This window comes from Empidonax traillii, unplaced genomic scaffold (assembly GCF_003031625.1).
Source record: "Empidonax traillii isolate 1590-97213 ecotype Southwest subspecies unplaced genomic scaffold, ASM303162v1 scaffold60:size2069287, whole genome shotgun sequence".
Lineage (NCBI taxonomy): Eukaryota > Metazoa > Chordata > Aves > Passeriformes > Tyrannidae > Empidonax > Empidonax traillii.
Window position 1 is genome coordinate 174,976 of NW_020955253.1, and position 27,390 is coordinate 202,365.

Genomic DNA, 27,390 nt, shown 5'->3' on the forward strand with positions numbered 1-27,390 from the left:
AGTTCTACATGTAATATAAGTCCAGATATTCTCCCATTATTTTTTCCCATACTTTTAATCTCACTTTATGTGCTGCATGTATCTATCTATGTTGGTAAGGATCCTTCCCAATTCAAATACCATTAGTGTTTTAATGGATAAGCATAATTTGCACACGAGCTGCCATATAATAATGAACAACAGATATAATACTCACTGAAGCAAATGATAAAATTACTTTACTATGAAAAAAAAAAGCCATCTGTTTTCCTGGCATGTTATCTCCACAGAGAAGTCAACAGAGCGTTTAATTTAGCGTTTCAGTTCCCTGACCAGAGGTACCAATATTAATGAGAGAAAAGGAAAGGAAAAGATGTTAGGACAAAAGAGTGCTCTCCCTCAATAAAAACATTTACAGCTATTACAAATACATCATCAGTAGTTTAAAGTGAAGATTGAACCCCAACACTTCCCTCCTGCACTTGACACTAAGATGATTTTTAGAAGTTCTCAATTCTTTCAACAGTTTAAATGCTTTGGGCTCAAAATGCATACTGGAAATCCTACACTTTTGAAAACCCACAAACAGTACTATGCAATGACCATTCAGCCTTCTTAAAACAAAAAGTACCCTTCCTGGTGAAAACAAGGCATTCTTGGAGGGTTCTCAAAGTAAGCATGTCTACTTTACCTGAACTCTTACCATCCTGTGATTGCAGCAGGCATCCAGGAGAGATTAATGATCCCTACATCTCACCTGCTTCCGGTGATTAATTACTGTATTAACAAAGATCCTTCAAAAACATTTACCTCAGCTCTTCATATCCATAAGGAGCCACTCCACCTAAGAAACACTCAGGGCAGGGATGAATATCACACTGCCAGCCTGTTCCTGCTCCATGGATAAACAGGGCTACTCACTGTGAAGTCTGGCAGCGACATCTTCCACAAATAGACAAGAGCCTGATGAGGAGCAGCCCATCATGGAATGTGGCTAACATGTTACAGTGCAGGAAAGACAGAGTAGAAGTGTGCACAAACACTGCGCATTACTTCCCTCTTCCAAATTATGAAAAACAATCTAGCAGAAACCTGGAAGAGCATTTTTAGCTCAACTGAGGAAGGCTAGGTGGATCACTAGTTTTCTTCTAACCCTAGTCTGCTTTTGAGATTTTGAGGTGGCAGTAATGTAACTCTGAGCAGGGGAGTCAGTACATACTATACAGTAAAATAACATCCACCACATATAGGCTCTGTCTGTAAGTCCTTTTAGCCCCTCTGGTCACATGTATCTCAGCAGTCAGCCTCTTCCCATCCTCTTCCACTGATGAGCACCTCTCCAAACCAACTGTGGACAAGATGCACTACCCTCAGTAGCACACACAAAGAATCTCAGGAGCAGAAAGAAAAATTTCCACCACAAAATTCATTTGAAAGTCACAAATCAAAACAAACAAATCTACCACAATTAGAATCTGTAACCTTTACCCTCATCCACATGGGCTCCCTCCAGACTTACTGCTTGAGCATGAGCTTTTTAGGCCTTTCCAGAAAGCTATACAAAAATAATTGCATATGCATGTTGAACCCTGTGCGGAGGATGCAGCTGGGGGGGACGAATCATAATACAGTTTTGTCATAACTAAGTTAGATGGCATCTGTAATCCACTGGAACACACAAGTATCCATTTCATTTCACTCTAAATTATCATCTTGACAAAAACCACACATCACAACCCACACATCCAAGTTAGCCTGGAGCCCCAGTTTCTTTAAAAAAAAGAAGTCCCTTTTTACAGCTGAGCATTCAAGCCTCTTTCAGAACCACAGCATCTGAGAGGCCTGACCACAGACAGTTCTGTTTCTGTGCCACTTGTCAGATTCGTTTATAAAAGCAAATATCCAGACACACAGTGGGAAGGCTTAGCAGGAGAAATCTACTGCAACGCAGATCTCTCCATAGAGAAATGGCTGCTTATTTGATCTGTTTCACAACCCCTGCTTGAAAAGGAGCAGTTTTCTCAACAGGGATGCCCTGCGGTTTAATACACTGTGGTGTCATTCAGTCATTCAAGGGTGTTTTCCAGTCATGCTGTGAAGTCACATGTAAGGTAGAGAGCACAGAAAATTAAAAGGCAAATTGAATAAATCCCTTTATGAAAATGCCTTAAAAAAAAAAAAAGAAAATATGTTGAGAGATTTGCTCTGTGTTGCCCTAAGACAAGGTACATGCCTTCATGGGATTTTGGCTTTGTTTTAAATAGCAACTAGTAAAAAGAAATCCTTACTAAAATTCTTGTAGAATCCTATAATACAATATCAATATGAGAAGAAACAAAAAAGGTGTTTTAAAATTAAAACTAGTGCATTTAAACAGCTTCTGATTCATACTATAGCAAATATCAAGTTGTTGTAGCAAGTTAATTTTGTTGCTATTTCATGATTGTTATTTTTGGAACACTTTCTTTACAAAAATTCAGATTTACTCTTGCTTCGAGAAACTCATATCCTCTGTCATTCATATTACAATGCCTAATCCATGTATTTGTCTTCTTATAAACCACTTTAATAGATGAAAATGCAGTAAACATTTTCAGATAAGCATTTCTAGCCCTTCAAAATATCTCACAGATAGATTTTATAAAAAAACAAAACCAAACAAAACAAAAATCCCAAACAAACAAACCACAACCAAAACTAAAATATCTAAAATCTGTTTCAAGAAGAAATCCTTATCAAACATAAGAAGAGGAGAGAGTTTTACAGTTGAAGATGTAGAAAGATGTGATTCTTCCATAGCACATGTGACTGTATAGGAAGGGTACTCTCTGAAAATATCAATAGGAAGAAAAAACAAACACAGATTAAAACAATCTTCTAGCCTTCTCCTACAGTCACTGCTTTAGTGATTGTCACCATTTTGGAAGAAGATACATAGGAAGACACAGTCTTCTGGAGAAGTAAGGCAAATACACGGACACGCCAGATTCTGCGCTTTTGTGCCAGGGTAAATGAGGAAAGCAGTGCAATGTCAGCATGTAAGGTAACAGCTTCCATTTACAGCGGCCTGCACTGCTCCAAAAAACCTATAACATGCCATTTTTTAATTACAAAGGGTTTAATACAATGATGTTTAGAAGTACTTTAAAATACTTTCTGATTAACAGTTAAATATTTTGCCAATAGGTGGCACCAGCACTAGTTAAATCAAGTGTAAAGAACAGTCCTTACTGAGGAACAAGCCTTCCAATAAGTCTCTAATACTGCAGGGCACCAACAATAAACACATAGTTTGGTATCACCAGATAAAAATAGTAAAGAGGTCAGACATCTATGTAGCTCCTACGAGAAATCATCAGTCTGAAACCTGGTCCTCAGTCTACTCATCCTTTAACAATACACACCTAATCCTTTTATAAAAAGAAATATTTTTGGTCAGTTTTAGAGATTTAATTATGTCTCCTCAACCCATAGCAAAGGTACACAATCCTGTTCAGGCATATATATTGCTAGTCATGCAGTTGCACAACGTTCCCTTGGCTAAGGAAAGCATAAGTAGTATAAACAGTGGCTAAGCACTTAATGCTGCAGAGTAATGGCCACTCAAGCTGCGCTAACCGCTCCCCAAGTTTTTTGTAGTACCTTTTTCTATTGAAAGCACTGCCTGTGAACGTTCCCATGGCTCAAACTGATAGCGGCTCTCATGTGGGGGACCCCACCTGCATTCAGCTCTGGGGATTCCAGCACAGGGAAGACATGGGCCTGTTGGAGCAGATCCAAAGGAGCACCATGAAGATGATCAGAGGGATGGAACACCTCTCCCAAGAGGAAAGGCTGAGAGAACTGAGGTTGTTTAGCTTGGAGAAGAGAAGGCTTTGGGGAGAGCTGATTGCAGCACTTCAGTACTTAACAGAGGCCTGTAAGAAAGATGGGGACAGACTTTCTAGCAGGGTTTGTTGCTATAGGACAAGGGGTAATGGTTTTAAACCAAAAGGGGGTCACTTTAGTTAAGATAAAAGGAGTAAGTCTTTTACAATGAAGATGGTAAAACACTGGAACAGGTTGCCCAGAGAGATAGTAGATGCCCCACCCCTGGAAACATTCAAACTCAGATGGATGGGGCTCTGAGTAATGTGATCTAGTTGAAGATGCATCTGCTAATTGCAGGGGGGATGGAGCAAATGACCCTTAAAGGTCTCTTCCAATTCAAACCATTCTATAATTCTATCTCCAAGTACATACTATTCTATGCTTGCTCTACTCTTTCAGCTTGAGAGCGGGCATCAGGACTCAACAGAATGCTGGCCACCCAAAGTTCATCTGCTCTAGCTGAATATTCAGGCACTAAAGAAGCAGTAAACATTTTCAGGACACTACTTTGCCACAGGAAAAAGGAAATATCTGCCAGTAAGACTACCTCTCACCACGCTGGAATCAGAGCTAAGAGATACCCATGACACTAAAAGCAAGAACTCAGTTATTAGCAGGAAAGGAGAGACTTTCATATACGTCCAACACCCATGCTCACACATCATTGCAGGCATGCACTAGGTACTGGGGAACAGATTAAAAAAGTAAGTTAGAATAAGACTGTGGAAACACAATTCCATTTTGCATAAAGCTTACATTTAGTTATTCACCATTAAATCCAGGGGCAGCATTATGCTCTAGCATCCAGAAAAGGAAATATCAGAAGGTGACATTTAAATAGAGTCTGTTCTACAAAGATTTCAACAATCTTCATATTAGCAGTGAGCTGTGCTAGGTGGTTTTTTTGTTGGCTTTGGTTTGTTTTAAGGCAGGTAGCACAGCTTTTTGCTTTAATCTTTTTTTCTTAATATTCAGGAACATATTAGATTCATTAACATATTAGGCAAAATGTCTCTACCTACTTCAAGAAAAACAAGTTGCAGAACAGCCTTCAGAACCAGATTTTAACCCCCTACAGTTTTGATAGCCCTCCTAAAGTTTACTGTACATACATAAAACCTGAAAACTTTTGACAGGTGAAAACCTTAGTGGAATAAGAAATGGCTTAGAAATCTGCCCTAAATTTGTGTGAACTATAAAAAGATTGTATTGCATGCCTCTATTGGACATACTGTTCCACACATGTCAAGCAAAAAAATGTCACCTTTTTCTTGAGACACAATGTGAATAACCATTGGCTCTTTAAGGTTTAGCCACAATAGTCCCGCTGGCTAACATAGCCAACAGAGGTAATCAACCCTTAAATGACATACAAGGTTGCCATAGGGCTGAACTAACAATCAAAGTCCATACCATTACACAAAACTTCAATGGACTGGCTAGTGCAATTTCTGTTGGATTTTTTTTAAATACAGATAGAAGTCAGTAACCCATAAAATTGCAGAACCAACTTCACCACAGAATAAGTGGAAACAGACCTAAAATCTTTTTGTATCTATTCTGCAGTACCAGACACTTGTAGCTTCAGAAAAAACATCTTCTGTTCAAGGTTTAGAACACAGGATAATTAAATAGATGAAATCAAGTCAGACAGAGAAGAGTGAGACAGTAATTAATTGTAGGAAACTAAACTGTATAAAAATATTCCCCAAATCAATTCTTGTCTCAAAAAGACCAATGGCAGCACAAATAGAAACACAGGCTTAGCGAGATTGATTTTTCATAATGTACTCAGAGTTAACTTCCCTGTTTTCATTTTATTACTTTATGAAACAGACTTTCCATTAACTTTCATCTGAGAAATACTAATACCAGTATCTACAATGTACACTTGAATTAAAACCAGCACCTACTTTTCCTTTTATCTTGGTTTGACACAAGTAATATATCCTACTGGAATGCACATCTAACTCTATTTTAGAACGCAAACAAAATGCATTATCGGTGTTGACCACCTTAAACTTTCAGAAACCTGAATATGAACCCCAAACTCTTCCGATTGCCCAAAGGTTCCCCATCCTATAGTGTGCTCATTTTCTGTTTCCACATTTTTTACTACACTTGAATTACTTTTTAAAGTCTTCCCTTCTGATACAAGGAGATAAAAAAGGATTTGGGGTTTTTTTAACCTGAGAGATAGAGATTAAATAAGAACCTAAAATATTTTAGATTTATTTACAAAGAAATTAATTTTTACTGCCTGTTGCCATTTTATTTTGCATTGATACAACTTAAGTAAATTTGCCTAAGCAAAAATTTAGTCTGTAATTTTGCCATTAGTACCATCTCCTGAAGATATACCACAGTTTTGCTACATTTTGAGAACCATAAAAGCAGCATATATAATAAACGTAAATACAAATATAAGATGCATGTGCTTTTAAAAAGGCAGATACTCCCAAAACATTGCAGAAAGATTTAAGAGCGCTCTTTATTGTAACAGAAAAATGAAGAATCAAAATAAAGTCCAACTGAATTGTGCTGTATCATTTCTTCTTCTGTGTTTTGAAAGGAGAACAGAGTGAAATCATGAAGAATGGATTGTATGAAAAAGAAAGAGGAAATAAGATTCTCAGCATATGAATTTGCAATGCCAGAAATCCTAACTGCAGCAAGTTGCAAAAAAGAAAGAAAAGCATCATAGATATGACCTTTCTCATGATCCATCAGCTTAGATGAAGACAGGGTAGGGGGATAATCACACCATGGGAGTTTCTGGAAGATTCAGACAAATGAAACAGATGTGAAATACTAAAGGCATAGCATTCCTAAAATCTGTCTAAAAAACCCACACACACTGATTGCATATGTATGTCGGGAGTTCAAACAGCTTTTCAAAATGAAAACAACAGATGTGATTTTGCAAAATTGAATCTTACCTTTCTGCTTCTTCACTTGGGGAATATTGCTGATTGTTGTTGCCTGAACTATTTCCACTACAATTTGATACCTAGTTTTAAAAACAGTAGGGAATAAGGGTGAAGAGGGAGAAGAGAAAAAAAAGACGGTATTAATTTTTTACAATGTGTTCCTCATACAGCACACTTCAGAATTAATAAAAATCAAAACACTTCCAGCTCCTTCTCACCTAGAAACAGATTAATTTCTCAGTATATCTGCAACCCAAGGAGCAATGTGCACACAGAATGGAGAAAAAAACATTATCCTGAAACAAAAAGAAAACATCCCACTAACAATAATATTGCCCTCTTCTCTCAAGTACTGGCACTGAACAGACAGTTCATATTCATTAAACATAATGTAAAGTTACACTCTAAACATTAAATGTCAGTTTTCTGTAGGAAACTAGGATGGAGTTCAGTTCAAAAGTAAAGAGCTGTCTGTAAGGTTTTTCCAGCTAATGCACTCAATACATATAATGAGCATTTGTAGCTTCAGAGAAGCAAAAAATTACACCTAAATTTGTAAAACATTAAAGTACTATGCTCCAGGAATAATTATAACATGTTTATTACCTAAAACTATACTACACATAATAGTAGACCATTAATGCAGCTAACGAACTGAATTTTAAGAAAAACTGATTTTTCAACAAACAGATGGTACGCACTCAGCAAAGAAAATGACTGTCAGTTAAACCTTTCATAAATGTCAAAGATATGGTCATAACAAACATTCAAATTCTTCTCAGTGCACTTACTTTGGTAGCTATCGAGTTAACTCCTAGATGAAAGCTGAAGCCTCCTGGAAAAACTGCTATTTCTGTGACTACTTATTCTCCATTTAAGTAAGAGCCTATGATCCTTAAAATACATTTTCCTTCTTCCACATGAACCTTTATTTCACCAACATCACTCAGTTCCCTCCATGTCTCTTGCCTCCTACAACTCTTTTAGGATTTTGATTGTCTCCAGCTCTTTCTATAGACACACAGTTTCATACACATAGCATACACTCACAACTACACTTCCAGAATTTTATTTTTTTTTCTGCAGCAATCTATAGTCTACCCAAATCCTTCAATTATCAAGGCGAAACCTGAAAATCTGTTTGCAAACCTTTAATTTTTCTAACGCTATTTCCATTTGCCACTACTATATCTTGGTTGTTTCCATCCACCACCACAGTTCTTGCCCCGTCCAGAGGAAGAACAACCCCATGGTAATGGTGGTATTCTAGTGTGTAGAAGTCCCACAGCTATTTCTCTATTCAGACAGACTTCCCAAATTATTCAGGGCAGCTCACTTAGACTTCTGATGTCTTGGTTATGTGATCTGTAAATGCACTGCAACGACACTCATTCACCTCTCTAAGGTGTTGTAGGGTAACTGTGAATATTATAAATTTATCAAACCAGGTACAGACAACCAAGTCAATACTGCACATGGAAGGTAGTTTCCATTTTTATCTTGCAACCTTTTTCCTTCCAAATTTACCCCCATTTGTTCACATTCATGGATTTACATGTTTTCAATACCAATACTGTAACACAGCATCTCTTTTTTTTTCTGTTTCTTATTGTATCAGCTTAAATATGGGAGATGCTCTGAGTTACATCCTCAAAGATACTATTTAGTCTGTTCCTCCTAAGTGCTGGGCTCTGTCTGTAACTACTCGATGGGCCTGCAGTATAACACCACATCACAGAAACACTAGCCTAGCTACATTGCCAGACCATGACCCTTTCTCCTTGAAAGTCTATTCCAAATATTCTAGCTGCTAGACATCCTGTGGTGTTGTTCAGCAAACATCTGTGGAATTTTTAAATGTGATGTGTTAATTTAACTTTGACAAAGTGACCGTACTTGATAAACTGGACAATTCCTGGCCTCACATCCACATTACTTCTACTTTTCCACTTTTACCTCTTACCTATTCGTTATCATATTCATGCCATTCCCTCATTTTTTAAGTGAAAGATGATATAGAGCCAGTAATAATGGTCTTTCTTACAATGAATTCTTACCATGAATACCTTTTGCTGTTATAACAATAAATAACAAAATAAATAGAATGCTGATCTTGGAAGCAGAATAAAAACTATCCATCAGTTTATTTCCTTATCACTACTTGCTCTCAGCTATGTTTTTAATTCAGTGTGTCTTTAGTCTTTTTCTGGCAGAGGAAGTAAATTCGTTTCACAGCTGATGTGGAAGAATTCATCTTTTCTTCCTTATTTGCAGCAGAATTCCAATTAATCCATGCTAACTTAATTTAAGGGGAAATGAAGGTGAAATTTCACTGTTTACTTTCTCCTTCAAAGACACAGGGATAACACACTTTGTGAAAACTTGATAATACAGGAATAAAAGTCTGCCTCCCTTCATGACAAGCAATAAAGAAATGAAACATTACAAAGACTGAGTGTGAAGGACAGTCATAGATAAGCATAGAATGGCCCTTCTGCAAAAGCTTCACTCGTTCGTTTGTGTCTTTTCCCAAACAAATTCAAGGTTTTAGAAGGCAAAGTTATGACAAAAAAAAAAACAAACTATAAATTCAAAAGTATCTCCAAAATCAATAGCAAATCATTCCTGCACTATTTAAATAAGTTCTAAAAATAAAATTCGTAAAAGAAATGCAGAAAATCAATACCTCTTACAGTAATGCTTCCAAGCTAGGAGAGAAACAAGATTTAGAAAATCCTCGTACCATTATTATCCTTTCAGGGAGACCTATTTGCATGGCAGAGAGCTTTACACTTGCTTGCAAGGAGATCTACAAAGCCTCCCTCTCTTTTGTGATTTCCTGGCCAAGAACAACACATACCCTTCAGCCAGAGGTTTGCACTGATCCAGCCAGGGATTTTCCCTGTTTTCCCTACCACAAATACCTGGTTTTAATCACAAGAAAGCCTAGCGAAACTTTGTTAATGAAATCAGTCTGGAAACGTGCCTTATGGGACTTCTCTCAAGTACTGTCACATGCATACATCAAGGAGCAACCAGGAGTCCATGCCTTCTCGACTGTGGTCAGTCAAGAGTCTTAGGAAACGTTTATCAGTGTCTCATGGCCTCTTGAATAGAGTAAGGTATTTTATGTTTATTTTATTAAATAGATAGTAATCAATCTGCAAAGTCAAGCATGGCAAGAAAGTCTCCTATGAAAAGAATGAGTTTCCTAGCAGCTGTAGTGCCTTGGGATAAATTTTCCTCAAAGCTAAGCCTACACAGAAAATTGCTACTACTTATCTCTGCTCTTTACCAAGATGTTACGTGACAGCATTAGCAGTAACAGGAGGTTTACAGTTCATGAGTGCCAGGCACAGCTTAGAATAGGCATTGAAATATTATTTCCAAATAAAAGCAAGGAAAAGAATTCTTGGTGAACAGAATATTATTACCCAGAATAGCATCTAACTGGGAAACCTGTTTACATACAACATGTCAGTAATTTATTTGTTGTAAGAAGAGAAATGGAAGCATTTCCCCCACTCCCACCACTCCAATAGACGTTTTCTGTGCTTCTCAGTGATAATTGCACAGCTGCTTATTTATTTCTTCCTCTAACTCCTTCTTGATAGATTTTCCCCGTGGTTCATGAAGAACTGCAACTGTTTTGTTTTGTTTTTTTTTTTAAATCCATACACCATATAGGGCCACTGTTTGGTTTTCTTCATGCAAATCTGTAAAGTTTCACTGGTTAATCATGAAATCTTTGCCAAATATACTATACAAATTTGAGACGACTACAGGTTGGCCCATCTCTCTCTGAGTAGTGTATAGAGGAACACATTTCAAAATGATGATAGTTGGACTCCACAGGCTAGAAAGTTAAAATATAAGTGCAGCCAAAACCACACTATTTTATAAAGCAAATCTGCTCTCTGGTATTGCAGAACACAATTTCAAGTGACCTATCAGCTAAAAAGAGAACACATTGAACATTAATGTGCTTGAACAACAACAACAGAAGAGTTGGGTTTCTTTTGAAACAAGCAGATCCATTAGTGTGATTATGCTAATAAATATGTCAATTAGGTTTTAGGAAGAGTCTAATAGAGACTAATTTCTGCTCGCAGGAAAGACACGCCATCCCAGAGTAAAGAGCAAATTTTACAGCAGATGAACAATAAGTAGCCAAGCAACAGAATCATTTCACCATCACCTAAATGTATTTTCCTATCTCAGAAATGCAAGTGGTTTCAGAATCAAAGAGAAGAACAAGAGAAAGTACGATGTTTTTATGCAGCCCACACGCTTCATCTTGGTTACCCATCTATTGGCCTGACCAAGCCAACTCTAATGGAGTTCAGGGTCACAATAGATGACACAGAATGCACCAAACAATGTCGATATGCCTGTGTATTTCAGCTGTTGCTGCAGCCATTTAAGAAGACAGAAAGCTGACCTGCAGCAGCAACAGAAGGGAGTTGGGATGAAATAACAATTCCGGCTGGTGGCAAGAGATTAGGACAAACACTCTGGAAATGGCTTCAAGCAACCCTCCAAAGCTTTGCTCTGCTCAACAAAACCAACTCAAGGACATCTAGGGAGGTTCTGAAACAGTAGAATCTCTATTCCCTGCTTCCCAGTGACTTGTTACTTATCCTTTCATACCTGTCAGAAATCAGCTCAGCTATAAAGATAAGGCAAGCATAAACAACTGGTTCTTGGGCTAGCAGGCTTGACATACAAGTAATATCTCATGTTAAGATTAAAGATGTAAGGAGAAATTATGAGCTGGGAGTTGGAATTTGTATGAAAGTGACCAAGTTCTATTTGCATTAGAAAACCAGGAACATCAAACAAACTCATGATATGTAGGAGCTCAGTGGTGCTTTTTTTGATCTTTAAGGAATTCTTCAGAGTTCATTACTGTGTTTGAGAAGGATGCAAGTGGGAAACACCTCCCTGCAATAGTCCAAGAAAACATCTTACCCAGTGGAAAAATGTGCTGGAACTGAAACCCTTCTTTCCAAGTCACAGAATCATAGCAATCTGTTTTGAACGCTCAGTGTCCCTAGGGTCACAACAGTTCAGAGCCACCAGACCACCACAGCAAATTCATACAGACAATGAGGAGATAACCACACACGCTAGTGGAAATTCAACATATTATTTCATCTAACTCTGCAGAAACAAGTTGTGGGGAAAAAAAAAAAAGTCAATTATGCCTTTCCTACTTTTCAAGCATTTATACCTTTCAAAAGTACAGCCATCTCCATTATACTACTAAGTAGAATTTTTATGCATTTTCTGTCACTGAGCTAAAATGCTGACTATATAAGAGATCTAACAAATGTTGAGGCTTATCATCCTTATCTCTCTGCTTCACCAAACAAAAAGAAATCTAAAATTAAAAACAAAAATCACAATTCATTCAAATCTCAGTAATTGGCTGGAAAAGAAGCATGTTTAGTTTTGAATGAGCTACAGTGAAGCATTAAATACCTCAGTTGTTTCAGGAACTCAACATCAGAGCTGCTGTTGATGAGCTTGATAAACTCCTCATAAGAAGGAGCATACGTGTAGTCTTTCTTCTGATGCTCATTCATCTGTTCTCTGTACTCCAGCTGGCTGAGTAGCATTCGGTTAATATAATCTGGATCACTCAGCAGTTCCACCACTGGTTTCAGTACTGGAGAAGAAAAATATTTTAAAACAAAATCCCTATGCTAAAGAATAACTGCTGCCTTTCAAGAGAAAATTGTAGATAAAAGGCAAAAATTTTTATGCAAGCTGATAAAATCCAAAAATCCAAAACCAGTCTTCTGGACCACATAGTACACTTGAGATTGCATGTACCGTCTTGATAAAATTGTTTGTTCTATTGTGCAAACTGATGCACATTGGCAAAGCTGAGCTCTATTTAGAAAATTCCAAGTGCTTTTGTTCTTTCTGCTGTGTGCTTTGAAGGTTATGACATTATAGCCACTATAAATGAAAATTTAAAGTAAACCAAATCACAAAATAGACTTAAGACTTCATAATTTCTCAATTTGACTTTAGTGACATAAAAAATGTACGGTGTATTTACAACCACATTAAAGTGTATCTGATAAAATAAAAAGCAAAATAGAAATCCCTCAATTAAAAAAAAAACCACACTGGATAAATCAAAGTCTAAAATAATGAATTAAACTTAATATCAAGATTCAGTTATAAACACATCCTTAAGTCTACGGATTCTATGTATCTGAATATAAAAGGGCAGAATTATTCATATAAGCATTAAAAATAATGCCAAGGAAAACTGCAAAAGCATTCCTCTATGAAAAAATACAAAATGGGAAAGGACAAACTGTGTTTTAACCTAAAATGTGCTAAACAGCCTGGCATCAAGTCAGGACAGATCAGTAAGTGCACGCTTGATTTGAAGAATTTAAAGGGTCTTACTGGTTATCACAGTAATTTAATTCCACAACCTAAAAGTAGAGCATCAAGACATACATAATGAAGTTTGTAATTGCTAATACTGTACAGGTGCAAATGGTTCACCATCTCTGATCTTTGATCTACCTTTTGTTGCAAGTATTTCTGCAAGGACTATGCGCAAGCTGACAGACTGGACATCCTTTGAGGGTAGGAGACAATACACCAGGACTTGGGAACATTTTTGCAGGAATCTTACTTCTTCATCAGAGCTCCTCAAGCATGAGTGCAGCAAAAAAGGTCTTGGTGGATCTTCCTGCCTAAATGGAAAAAAATAAAATAAAAAAAAAAAAAAAAAAAAAAAAAAAAAAAAAAAAAAAAAAAAAAAAAAAAAAAAAAAAAAAAAAAAAAAAAAAAAAAAAAAAAAAAAAAAAAAAAAAAAAAAAAAAAAAAAAAAAAAAAAAAAAAAAAAAAAAAAAAAAAAAAAAAAAAAAAAAAAAAAAAAAAAAAAAAAAAAAAAAAAAGGAAGAAAAGAAGAGAGAGAACTTACAGATCACTTGTATCATGATCAGTCACGAAGTGATAAAACGCTGCAGCACAAAGCACTGGGTGGGTGCTGTGCACCACTGAACACACACAGCAACATGCTGATGGGTGGGCAAGCCCATGATAGCACAGTGAGTTGTTTGCAGACTCCTCACAAACAGGTTTTCAGATGACAGCTCTGAAAGAAACAAGGAGCAAACCTTCTGTGCCCAATACTGTTTCACAGGTGCCAATGTTTTTCTGGACTTTGCAGAACACATCTGACTGAATGCCTTACTGCAGGTCACAGCTGCACCTTTTCTTTATAAAGAAATAGCTGTAGAAGCAGAGACAAGGTATCCTAGCAGTTCTTTCATGGCTACATGCCTGCTGTGTTCCAGTTCATTTTAACAGCAAGGTGGCCAAGCCAGTGATTACAGCGAGACAGACACAGTGTCACCTGAGAGATGCCCCAGTAATCTACAAAGGCAGCCAGAATCAGTGTTCAGTAGGAGGCTCTAAGTTGCTACAAGGGCTTGGATCTGTCATGTCTCATACCCGTGCCTCCTCCCATTTTTCATAACATCTGCTCTCTTCCCAGATCTGGAGGTTGCTGTCCTGGTTAGAGTCAACTGACTCTTACAGAGCTGCTCCAAGCCCATTGCCTCTGTATGTGAAAAAGTGACCAAGAACTGTATACAGTACAACCAAAAGTTTTCAGCGAGACACCGCTACATGGCCACTAGTGACAGGCAGCATTATATAACAACTGATTTAAGCCTGTCAGTCCAGGAGGATGAAAACACATTGAAGTAGTAACAATAATTCTAACTTTGTTCTAATAATACAAGTAATTAAATAAGACTAAAAAGTAAGTTTTATAATTAATTTGGAGAACAATATGAATGTAAAGATAACATTCGGTTTTGATTTGACTGAAGTCTCTTATTCAATTACAAATCAGATGTTTTGTTCGCAAAGGTGGATCATGGAGGGGGTTTCAATTGTTACCAGTAAGACAAATTTCAAAACAAGTCTCTTGGAACACCTTGGATGTAAATACTCTGTTCTGAGGAGCAGTGGTTTATGAAGATGATGTGTAATCTTCACTATCAACCAGCCCAGGTGATGCAGCTGACTGAACTCAGAAAGATGTTTATCTTGTTCTGGTAGGATCTTTTCTCTGTGGCAGCTAAATACACAATTATTTTCTTCACTGCACTTCCATTTCTCTTGCATATTCCATACATATTCTAAAGCCTCCTCTACACCACATCAAACATTCCCCATCGTGAAATCCCCTAAAGGCATTCATTATTTATCCAAAACCAGACATGCCCCAGGTAGGTCACTGACAAAGTCTGGGTCATTTACCTACAGCCACCTCTTATTGTGGAAATAAAGCCTTCATTTTCCAGACAGGTTGGTCTACCCAGACCACTTAGAAACATAGTCAGAAGCATTTGCAAAATGCTGGCAAACGGGATGACTTACAGGGAACATAGAATAATTAGGGTTTAAAAGACCTTTTAGATCATCAAGTCCAGCCATTAATCCAAGACTGCCAAGTCCACCACTAAAGCATGTCCTTAAATGCCACATCTACACGGATTTTTAACGCTTTCAGGGACAGTGATTGCACCACTTCCCCAGGTAGCCTGTTCAAATGCTTGACCATCCTTTCAGTGAAAAAGTCTTCCCTAACAATCTAAACCTTCCCTGGCACAACTTGAGCCCATTTCCTCTTGTCCTGTCGCTTGTTACCTGGGAGAAGAGCCTAATCCCCACCTGGCTACAACCTCCTTCCCAGCAGTTGTAGAGAGTAATCAGGTCTCCTCTGAGCCTTCTCTTCTCCAGGCTAAACAACCACAGCTTCCTCAGCCATTCTTCATAAGACTTGTTCTTCCCCAGCTCCATTGCCCTTCTCTGGACACACTCCAGCACTTCAACATCTTTCTTGCAGTGAGGGGCCCAAAACTAAACACAGGAGTCCAGGTGCAGCCTCACCAGTGCCAAGGACAGGGATTATCACTTCAACTGGTTCCTGGTATTAACAGCAATCCAGAGCTAGAACTAAAAGCACGTGCAAAGCATGAAACAGACCCATAACGCACATAAAATTTCACTAAACTGAGATCAGTCTTCTTTGTCTTCAGCATCTCTCTACAAGTCTCCTGAGGAACACCAGTCTGTTTGGGACTGCAAGCTCACTGAAGCATTAACTGCATCTACAGTATCACCCATGCAAGGGAAGTCTGTCTCCCTGTTGTACAGATTTATTCCCAGTCAAGAGCCAATGCATACAGCTTCTCCTAGTCGGACCTATGCCAGGACTTTTCTGACACACAGTCAGCAGAACATAAATGGAAAATAGAACAGAATAAATAAGTACATAGGCAAATATTTGATTCTTGCCCTTCTAATTTGTCTAATGTGTTCCTGCCTACAGGAATGCAAGGGAGGGACAGAGCTGCATAGTCTTCAGTTTACAGGCCTTTTAAGAAAATTTAATTTTTTTTCCTGGAGTTATCTCCATTACCTAAGAAGATATGAATCTCTAGAAGAGGGGTTCTTTCAAAGGTTTTCCTAGTCAAACTCTATCTAAATGTGATCTAAAAAGCAAAAGGGAAGATTTTTATGAAAAGATAGAAAAACAAAATCTTTAGGCCATTTAACTCTAAACAAGAAGCCTTGCATATCAGTGCTAAATGGTTGCGTCAACAAATCCTGCAGTTTTCATTGCTGCTGGGCAAGAGAAATAAAAGGAAGACAGAAATTAGGAGGGGAAGCTTGGGGGGAAACTTAATAGCTATGGAATAAATCAATAGGCCAGTGATAAAGCGGACAAGACAAGACATATAGGCTTACATCCTCCTTTGCATGTACACAGGAAGCATTGCACTTCTATCTGTCTCAATATTATTACTGATCAGCTTGCAGGGGAATACTGTGTGTCAACACAAGGTCTGCCTGGTAAACAGCAACCCTTTTAATTGGGGCTTCCCCTTCAGTGACACACATAAAAAAGGGAGCAAGCACAGAAGTATTAACACCACTGCTCAGTTACAAAATCATGTCTGTTTACTGTTTTGGAGCAGGAGCTAAGATGTCCTGATTGGGTATATTCTTAAGGCTTGATATAAAACCCAGATCTTCAACCCCGTGGGAGTGCAGCACTGTTTATTGTGCAGAGGCCAACAGGGAAAGTAGAAACTTTAGTGCAGGTCGCATGCATGTACCCAAAGCAGAGTCTCTCCAGTGTCAATAAAAATATTAAGCACTATTAAATAATCCAAACAGTAACACAGACATTATTCCTCTTCCTATCTAATTTTGAGCATTTGTTACTAGAACTGTGTGGTTGGATTTTCCAAACAAAAGGTCACTTAGTAATCATAGAAAACTCTGAACCAAAATTGTGGGCAGATATTTTTAGAGAAAACTTTGAAAGCCCAGCCAATTATCCATAAATTCTGAGCACAACCATGTGCAATGAACTAAAATAAATGTGGCACTCAAGCAGACAGTTCCAAAACAGGCAGGATACAAGCTTTGTAAACCAGGCTCATCTAATCTACTTTAAGCGATACTCAAATAATGGCAAGTGGCAACTTAATTCATTTGTGTCTCCTTGAACAATCAAGACTGAAGTAATGGTGACATTTATTGGTCTATCAAGATGCAGGTGACTTCAGTGATTTAAAACAGTAGACAGAACTCTACACAGTATACTTACAAGTCACATCCAGTCTTCACTCCCCCATGAGCTACAAAGCCAGCCTTAACGTTCCCCAAGTTTCTTTTCTGTAATTTTCATTTCATGAAAAGCTGCTCTGGATTTTTAAGACTATACAATACTTTTTCATAGAAAGCAAAGGTATTTCCTTCAGCTGCCCCTCAAAGCACTGGAAGGTAGAGCAGCAGAATATGAATATAGAAGCATAGATAGGAATTCACTTTAGCAGGCCCTTTGTACCAGGTCTGTTGTAAGCTGTACTTTTCTTTAGGAACAAAATAACACTTACTGGAACCATCCCTGCTCTGAGACTGCTTTGTGCAATTACTGACTGTGTATCCCACTGAATGTCATCAATATTAGAACTTGACCCCTTACTGCTGCAAACCTGCAAGTTCATCCAGTACTTTATAAAGGAAAGAAGAACAGCAGATTTGCTGTGGTATTCCTGAAGACAAGCAGTTAAAAACATTACAAGCGTTATAGAAATATCATTATTTCCCTTCCATACCATAACTAACCAACTCTGCGCTAATACCAGCACCTCCTTAACAACAATCCTTCATTTCTCAGGAATGCAGAACCCACAGCTGTTCCATAATACTGAACTATCACTTGGGCTTCCAAGTTTCCTAATACAGTGACCTCATGGAAATCTGTTTCTCTCTCTCGTGGCTTTTTTTTTGTTGGTGTGTGGTTTTGTTTTTTTGTTGTTTTGTTGTTTCCCCCCCCGCTAGGATCTTGTCTCCATACCCACATTTTTGATCAGGACCATCTGGTAACTCCCTGTATTGTAAAGACTCATTACAGTCAGAAGTATTAAAATATTCTTAGTGTTTGTGGTAGGTCATATGTTCCTGATGCAAGGCATCTTTGACAAACGTGATATGTCAGTCTGCTTTGAAAATTAAGAAGAAAGCAACTAAATAAATTATGCACACACATCCCTCTCCCCCTGAACAAAACAATAAACAAACAAAAAACAACAAAAACAAAACCACAAACAAAACCCACACCAAAAAAAAGCCCAAAGCGTCTTAAAAACCATTAACAACTCCTCTACAGGAAATTACTTCAAAGTTCTTTCTTTCTTTAAATAAATAAGTAGATAGATAGATCACAAAGTGTTCCCTTCAGCCTTATGATTTCTTGATTTAGTCTTTCAAGAGAGAGTCTTGCAGAGACACATTTAAGTCTCAATCAGTACAATTGTGAGTTGAAGCGCACATGCAACTCATTCTAAATGACTGTCATCAGTATATTCAACATTCACCACACACTTCCATTAAACTGATTCTGAGAACTACCAGAACCACAGGCAGTTTGCATCTCTTCACTTGTATCACCCTCAGAGCTCTAAACTTCTTGACAGTGCAGCAAAGTAAAAATTGCTTGATCTATCTGAGCTTTCTAAGAAGGAAAAGAAACACATTTAGACCTTTACAAGCCAGTATAACAAATACACCAGAAAAAAAAGTACCTATTTAAAAAAAAAATAAATAAAAGCCCAAACAAACAAAACCACAACTCTGAAAACAAACCACATCAAACCTAGAAAGTACAATGAAAAAATATGGAAAAAGCCAAACCCCAAATTCCCATAGCTGTCATTTTATCATGATAAATCAGCAAGCTTTATAAATCACTTCAACTAATGCTTACTGTGAATAAAAACTGTTATTTATACGTGCCACAGCTACCTCTTTCAGGAGAAAGCATTTGACATGTCCTGTTAATAACAGACACAAAGACTGTTCGGATGGCTTACAAGCTGTGGAATGACCATACCAACACCAGGACATCCTAATGCTTATTGTGGTGTCTAGGTTATACTCAATCATTAACAGGAAATCCCAACTTCCAAAACTGAAGCTTGAGAGCAGTGGTAAGCTTTAGACATGGTGTTACCCATGAGTTGACTTAATAATCTTCTCTTGTTTTTTTATTACTCTTTTCTTCTCAGCACCTTCATACAGCTGCTCCCATTGCAAAAAATATCTACAGTTTCCTATTAATCCCCTTGATATACCTTTCCAGAGGCTGATTGCAAGAAACGGTTCTGGATATTCCTAGTTTGTGAGGGGCAAATGGAATTATAAAACAAAAACAAGACTTGTGGGAGGAGTTTAGTTGCTATCCAGACAACTGGGATGTACCTATATGATTAACCAAGTTAAATCTAAGTGCTTAAACTCTCTTTGCATCAGTCTGCTCTTGATCTGTTCGTGGTGGTAGCACCTTTTATTTTAACTATCTTACCACAACCCATACTGTAATCACAAATAGTTGAAGTTATATATCCTATACATGCAAAGGTATTCACATGGGCCAAGAAAATTTTGAACTGAGTTCACAATTCTATGTATTACCCTGTCAGTAATACATAGAAAACAAAAGAAATATTATCAAAACATGAATGATACAAACTTTAATCTCCAAACTCCTTAACATACTGATCACTCAAACAGCAATTTCCCCACAGCACTTTCCCCCCTCCCCTCACACTTTTCAAGAGCTTTGAGCTCTTAACTATGGGTTCTGAATCAACCCCAGGAGCAGCCACCAAGCACTCATATTGCTAAGTCTGGGCACATATTTACATAAAAACACTTAAGAGTAACTCCCATCAGAAGTTGTGTAGCAGTCAACTTGCCAGAAGCAGCCTGCAATACCACATATTCATATTTCTATGTTCTTCCTCTGTCTTTGGGATCAAAGGTGCCCCAACTGTAGGTTGAAGACAGAGAACACTCAAAATCAAAAAATGTAGGACAAAAAAAATAGTCACAGTAATAACAGCACTAACAATGACAATAAGAATAATACATCGACATCACTGTGATCTCTTCTTACTGAGGTTTGTTAATAAAGCACTGCTTGTCAGGAGGGTCAAGAAGAGGCAAGAATTGCAACCCACTTGCCTACTGTACTGGCTTTGGCTGGAGTAATTTTCTTCACAGTGGCTAGCAGGGGGCTATGTTTTAGATTTGTGCTAAAAACCCTGATGATAATCAACATCCTCATTCTTTAACTGTTCAAACCAAACTCTTCCCAAAAGCAAGTGCTTGACTGTGATAAAGGACAAGTGCAAGTGTAATACTTAAAAATCAAGAAGCACACTTAGGAGCTTTACCTGACCAAGAGATTTCTACCACATTCCAGAGTTAAAAGAAAGTAGTACCTGGAATCCAATGCAAGATTATTGCAAAGTAAATACACCTTTATTTCTTCTTTTCTTGAATGCAACCACCCTTTAGGTTTTTTTCCATCTTTAGTTTTTCTACACATTAGCTGACTTAGAGCTGAGATCTACTACAAATATGTTAATCCTATCTTCTGCTGCAGAACAGAAAGAAGTGTCAATGGTAACAGGCAGATTGGTCACTAACAGAGCACTGTTGATCTTTTTTTCTTTGAAGGGGTGTCAAAAAAAAAAAGTTAACCTAATTGTAGGCAAAACTATTTCACATAATAAATTATATAGTCTAAATCTGAATGACCAAAGCATATTTCAATTTGGATAACTAAAATGATGCAAGCACAGACAGAAGCCCCAATTCCATGCACAATTAACCAAACTGTGCATTCAGATGTGTGAACTGCATAGGTTAAGAGTTCCCATTTGCAGCTACAGTTTGGGTGCAACTCCAGTATTCAGTGGAGAGCTGATTTTTTCAAGTGGACAAAGTAGAGGAAATTCATGAAACTATCAAGATAACCTACGCAGAGAAAGAAAATACAGCCAACCATTTTTCCAGTAGAAAAATCTTGCTACTGCAGGACACACCACTTGGAGAAATCACAAGACTTTGCTTCCTGGGGCTAGAAGAAATGGAAAGCTGAATGGAATTAACCTTGGTGCTATTTTGGGAAAGGTGCAAATAACAATCTTCTTGTCTGTTGACTGCTCTGACAGCATCCCTTCTTTCCCTTGCAGGTTGACACTACTTTGCGGGAACTGCTCACACAGCCCACCTCCTACTGTGAGCAAAGGATTCAAGGTTGAAACAGAAAGAGCAGTGAATCCAAATTCTGAGAAAAAGGAGGACAAGCATTTCCTTGCACAGGTCTCACAGATGACCTGAAGCCTGCTTGATCTCTAAAACTGGTAATAAGTTTGAACAATTTTCTTTATCAGTTCTCTACAAAAGCGTTACACTCCTCACTACTTTGATATAGCACATCTGAAAGCAAAGAGAAAAGCAGAAAATTCCAGTGAAATGCAGAGTTTTGTTTTTACCTGGCATTGGCTCCTTTAAGGTCACAGAAGTGCGAGAGTAAAGCTTTCACTACATCATTGCAGACAACTTTAACTACATCAATGTGACTCAGCCTCTGTCGCAGCTGCTTGGCAATCTCCCAAAAGTCTTCAGATAGCAGCTGGTACAGCTGCCCTTCATCTCTGCTGAGTTGCCCATACCAGGACAGGATGTAATCTCTATAGCTGTAGTCAAACACTGAAAGGAGAAACAAAACAATTAATAGCAAAAATTGCAAAAGGAGAAGGCACACCCAGATAGGAAAAATATAATCTTCCACCTTTCCCCTCAAAAACTGGATGGGTAATAGGCTTCACATCTACTTCTGGGTTTTAAATTCTTGTCAAAGAAAGTAAGGTTGGCAAGGTTACAGCAATCTGCACCTAACAGGTTACTGGAGGTCACTTTGCAAAGCCAAGCCTCTAAGTGGATTTGCTCAGACAGTCAGGTTACCAGCTACACACAAACCTCAGACTAATATCTGTCTCTCAACAGTGGCTTTATAAGTGGTTGTATGAACTGTCATATAATCTGACTGTGGCTAAGCTGTTGCAGACTGAAACCAGCCTTCAACAGACTCCATTCCAAGGTCACAATTCAAACGGGAGGTGGTAAGATTCTTGGATTTCAAAAGACATATAACAACCCCAGAAAAGTACATTATAAGATCAGAAAAGCTAAAAGAGAACAAGCAGATTAGCGAGACCATGAACTTCAAAAATGATGAAGCATTCCAAATCATATCTATAGGCAATAACCAAGATTACTGTAATTTCAAGTCCCATGGCAACACCATCTTCTACCATTATGACTTCTCTTTTAGACAACATTTGTGTGTTGCCAGTTTTACTTATGTTTCACACTAATAGATGTCCCTGGAGATATAAGAGGGAGCAGGAGGCCTTCAGGGAGCACACATGAACTGTGTTTGGCAGTTACAACAAGATAAGGAAAAAGCTGGGCTTGCAAGAGTCAATTTGCATCTGCCAGAGGGATAATAAAAAGGGGGGAATAAAGTCGTATACCTGACAATCTGAGCCAAATATCTTGATGTTTTTATGACTTTTTATATCAAAAGTACACCTCATTTGTCAGTGTAAGCCTGCAGCGCAAAGTATTCATATGGCTCCACTATTTCTTACTTTCCACTTTGATAGAAGTTGTTTGTTTGGCAGTTTATTGAACTATTAAAATTTCCTTGGCACTGTGACAGTGAACTATTAACATACTAACAGGACAACTTAAACCGAATACTTCCACCTGCCTTTTCAGACAAAACTAGCAAACCTCATCCAATATCACCTTGTTAAACAGATTTCAAAAGAAATGTCTGAAACTGATAAAAGTTTCTAGCCAAATGCTTCATAAATCAGCTTCCTCGGGTTTATAAAGAAAGAAGCCAAGTCACTTCAATAAGTACACTGAAATATATAGTTAAAAGCCTTTTGCTAAGTCATTTCAAGGCTTTTTAATTAATAATTTAGAAAAAAACCTCCACAGCTCAATAAATAAGTAAATAAAATGTTTGATGTATTTATTCTTTTTTCTGATCTAGGAGGAAAAAAAATATGCAGAGTCATATTGCAGAATGGGAACTTTCAATATTGAAACATATCCAATTGCATTACTTTTCTAACATAGAAGAAAACTCATTGAAAACTCTCACCCACAAATACTACAAAGTGATAAAAACAGTTATACAAAGTAGTGTTCTTCTGATAAGCAAGGTGAGGAATAATCCATCAATACACCAAAGAGCAACTGGGAATGGCGTTTTAAAAACTTAAGTTTTATAATTTATCTCAAGTCTCCCATTACAATACCCATTTTAGATATCTATTTTTCCACAGTGGTCCCCATGTCCTTCTGCAGACACCTTTTTCTTATAGCTGAGTTATTCTCTTCTGTTGCAAGATCTGAAATGCCGTAGAAAGCTGACCACAACACAAATTCTTCCTTTTCACCTACTCTGTAACAGAACCAATACTTTCTGAAGCGCATTCAAGACACACTGCATTGTGGGATTTGTTATCATCATCACTGGCAATTAATGACTTTTTCAGATTTTCTTACCCACACCCTCTCTACCTCTTGCAAAGCAACAGATTTCTCCAGCATCTTTTCCCTAAGAAGAGAAGTCACATATGGAGTAGTGGCTCCTACAGGTGTCTAATCAACAGAACTGTACAAAGCAAGAGTACAAGATAAAAGAGCAAAACTCACGTCCTGGTCCCTTAGACTATATTACCTTTCAGAACACATTATGTATTCCCAATAACCCTTAATTTATAACTATTTTTAAGCTATTCCTCCCCAAAATGAACTCAGTTACTAGCACAGTACATAATATATATTTTTTGATTCATTTTAGCCACTCATGACTTCTGTCACATTCAATGTCACATCTCTGTACTCTAGGAAAGTACAACATTCAAGCTGATTAGAATTGTTATATCAGAGTACAACTCCTGCAACTTTACTATACCCCCAACTGAAATACCTGAAGCAAGATCTATTATGGTGGGAAGACTCCTGCTCAAACAAAGCCAGGTGACAGTATGGTTCTTCAACTAGGTGTATCAACATCAAAGAACCACAAAATACAGTGGCAATATCTAACTAAAAACAAAAGATCATCAATCATCACCAAAAACCAACCACGCAAGTACGAAATACTTCACTTGTGTTTCTCTTTGCAACTTACACATTTTCAACACCTTAAAAGGATTACACCACTTTAAACCATATTTCCCTGCACCTATCTTTTACATCTCTCTTCCTTTATAGGCTTTCCATAACTTCCTTGTCACTTCTGAGCCTTGTTTCCCTTCCTGCATCACAACAGTGCTGTTCTCTACAAAACTCAGGGTTCAGAATACATGTCCAAATAAGCAGAGAGACAACTTTAGGAATTTGTTTAAATAAACAAATAAAATTTTAAAAGGGACACCGGCCACAGACACTAACAGCAGTCTGTTTAAGGCTGAGTAAGGCACTGCCTCATCCCTATGTATCATCCTGGCCATGGTGCACAGTTGCTGCTTTAGTTTCATGCCCACTGATGCAGCTGGTGCCTTTTTCAGCACTCTAAAGAAATATAGAAAACAAATGTAGAGCACCTTGCGTACTTCAGAGCAGAAATCTGCTCGTGCATCTGTTCTCATTATTTTTATACAGCACGTTCTCTAAAACATCAAAAACAACTGGTCAGAAGACAAGGAAGGAATAAAAAAAGAGAAGCAGGACACACGCAGGACAACTTACTATGACTAACTCATCCACTACAAACATGAAACAAATTTCTTCTGATAACCATCAAATGCAGTGACCACCATGAGCCTGGTGCAAAACTGTAGAAACTTCTGCTGGGTCTTCTAAACTAGTTCCCAAGTTGTTACGATGTGATTAAAAGTCATTCCCATGTGAATTTGAAGTTGAGCCTCTTCAAACACTCTTTTTAAATACTGTAAACTAAAAGTGTTGGGAGTAGAGAGCCAGAAGCTTGTGGGGAGCTTTAGTGAGCACACCCATCTAGATCCTTTCTTCATTCCCACATTAACTGCTATCCCTTCGACCATATTCATTCATTCGGAGGTTCAGTGACACCACAAAAGTTACTGGCTCAGACTGTCTTCAAATCTGCAAAACTTCACACTAGACAGTTTTTATGCTGCTAAGATTCATCACCCAACTTTATTAAAAATAACATCAAAATCTGAAGAACAAGGATTAAATACTTACTCTTTTTCTCAAAGCAGTATTAAAAACCGGAGCATAAATATTCTCCCTATGCAAATGCAAACATACACTTCCAAGTTTCAATAAGAAGTAAACATCCTTTCCTGAAAGCACTGGAGAGACCAGAACAATTAATTTATAGTCAAATCCAAAACTCTCCTGTGACTGCGTGAACAACAGAAGAGAGGGTATAGCTACAAAACTGGATTCTAGAGCAACAAGCAATCTGTAAAACTGAAATGCAAGGTTAATATGGGACATTGCCCCAGTCACTAGCAATAGTAATTTAAAGATTTCAGTTCTCTTTTTAAAGTTTGTGTTTTACTTGTATACTTTGTGATTTACTTGTATTTTACAACATTATTCAAACGCTATGAAAATGCCACGTTAACAGTCTAAATATTATCATTGTGTATAGGTGGGTAGGCCTTGTGCAAAAGCAACCACACCCTGACAGTCCATTCCACATTCTTTGATTTATTTTTATTACAATTTTCTTGACATTTGTGTCTTTAGTATTTTTTATGAATGTGAAGGGTGAAAAAAAGAAGAAAATTTCCAAATATATAAAATATAGAGAAAAGTGTTAAAAAGATCTAGGAAATGTATAAAATTTAAAAAAATCAAACAAGTTTATGTCCAAATAGTTTTCCACATATACCCTTTGCTAAGTTCTTAGCTCTCAGTGTTTGAATCCCAGTGCAGAGAAAACAAATTCAAATTGTCTTGCTGATATTGCGGACTCAAAAAAATAGTTATTTGAAAGCTGTGAGGAAAAAAAAAGCCCAGAGTAGCAGAAGCTGCTGCAAATTTTTATCTAAATGTCAGCATATGGATCTTAAGTTGGGAAATGAGATAGTCTAGGAAAAATCTTCCTCTGTAAAGGGAAGTATTGCCTTTACATCCCTAACAGAGTTCTTCTAGGGGTTCAACACAGACAGGCAAGAGCTGATCCTTAAGAACAATCTAATCAAGTTCCCAAAATATTTCCAATGAGGTCCCCTCAAGACAGGGTTCAAAGACGATAATCCACTATGAAAGGAGAGATGGCTCTGCGGCATGAAATATTTTAAGAGCTAAGAAACACAAGGGAATTTTCACAGCAGAACAATTTCACCAGTGGAGTTCTGCTGGGATTTGTGCTTTGACCTGCACTGTTTTACTTACTCATAAATGACCCAGTAAAGCAGCTAAGTTGATATGAAGACCAATTTTCTTGGTGCTACTAAAACAGTAGAGACAAAGACTGACTGGGAAGAATAACAAAGACCATAAGACGTGGAGCAATAAAAATGGAAGATGAAGCTCAGTTCCCAGGAGACCAACTACACTCAAGGCAGACAAATCTACTGACAGCTACAGCCTTCGCCCAAACAGTATGCTGTGCAACAGCAGCACAAGTCTCACTGAGCACAGTCTCTCTTAGGAGATGTATTACCACACTACCACACGACATGGGCTGAAAACAGGAAGTGACCAGACAAGCAACAGGTAGCGTTAAATGGCTAAAAGTATTTGTAGAAATGGGTTATCTTTTCTTTTTGCAAGAATCAAAACAATCTATCATGAGAAAGCATGAAATTCCAGACAACCATATTTCAGTGTTAGCAACTCAAGTATCACCAGTTGAAAAAGGGACTGAGGGCTGAAAACTAAAAGGCCTTTTCTTTCTGCCATATTCAACAAGGAAAATCTCTTCATAACGTTACACTTGTTCTGATTTTGAGCATTTAGATTTCATAAAACACACTACACTACAGTAGCAGGGCTAATCCCCAGCTTTCCCTCATCTAGCATAGTTAGTAACAAATGGTAAAGCCCATACAATGGTGAAAAACGGGGAAAGAAGTCGGAATTAACCAAAGGGCTGTCTCTCTTCATACTCAGCAACAGCAATCAGATGATGCTGGCTCGTCCAAAAATGTTATCCATGCATCTCTAATGTAAA

At 37.7% G+C, this 27,390-nt stretch overlaps 1 protein-coding gene across 1 annotated transcript in view; it reads right to left on the reverse strand.

Moving 5' to 3' along the window:
• Positions 1-27,390, reverse strand: part of SNX25 (sorting nexin 25) — a 75,661-nt gene that overhangs the window by 34,523 nt on the left and 13,748 nt on the right. Inside the window, exons 3-6 of the mRNA XM_027879842.1 lie at positions 21,686-21,902; positions 13,332-13,504; positions 12,264-12,450; positions 6,789-6,859 (exon numbers count right to left, since the gene is read on the reverse strand). Of these exons, the coding sequence (XP_027735643.1) occupies positions 6,789-6,859; positions 12,264-12,450; positions 13,332-13,504; positions 21,686-21,902 (648 nt within the window). The remainder of the gene's footprint in view (positions 1-6,788; positions 6,860-12,263; positions 12,451-13,331; positions 13,505-21,685; positions 21,903-27,390) is intronic.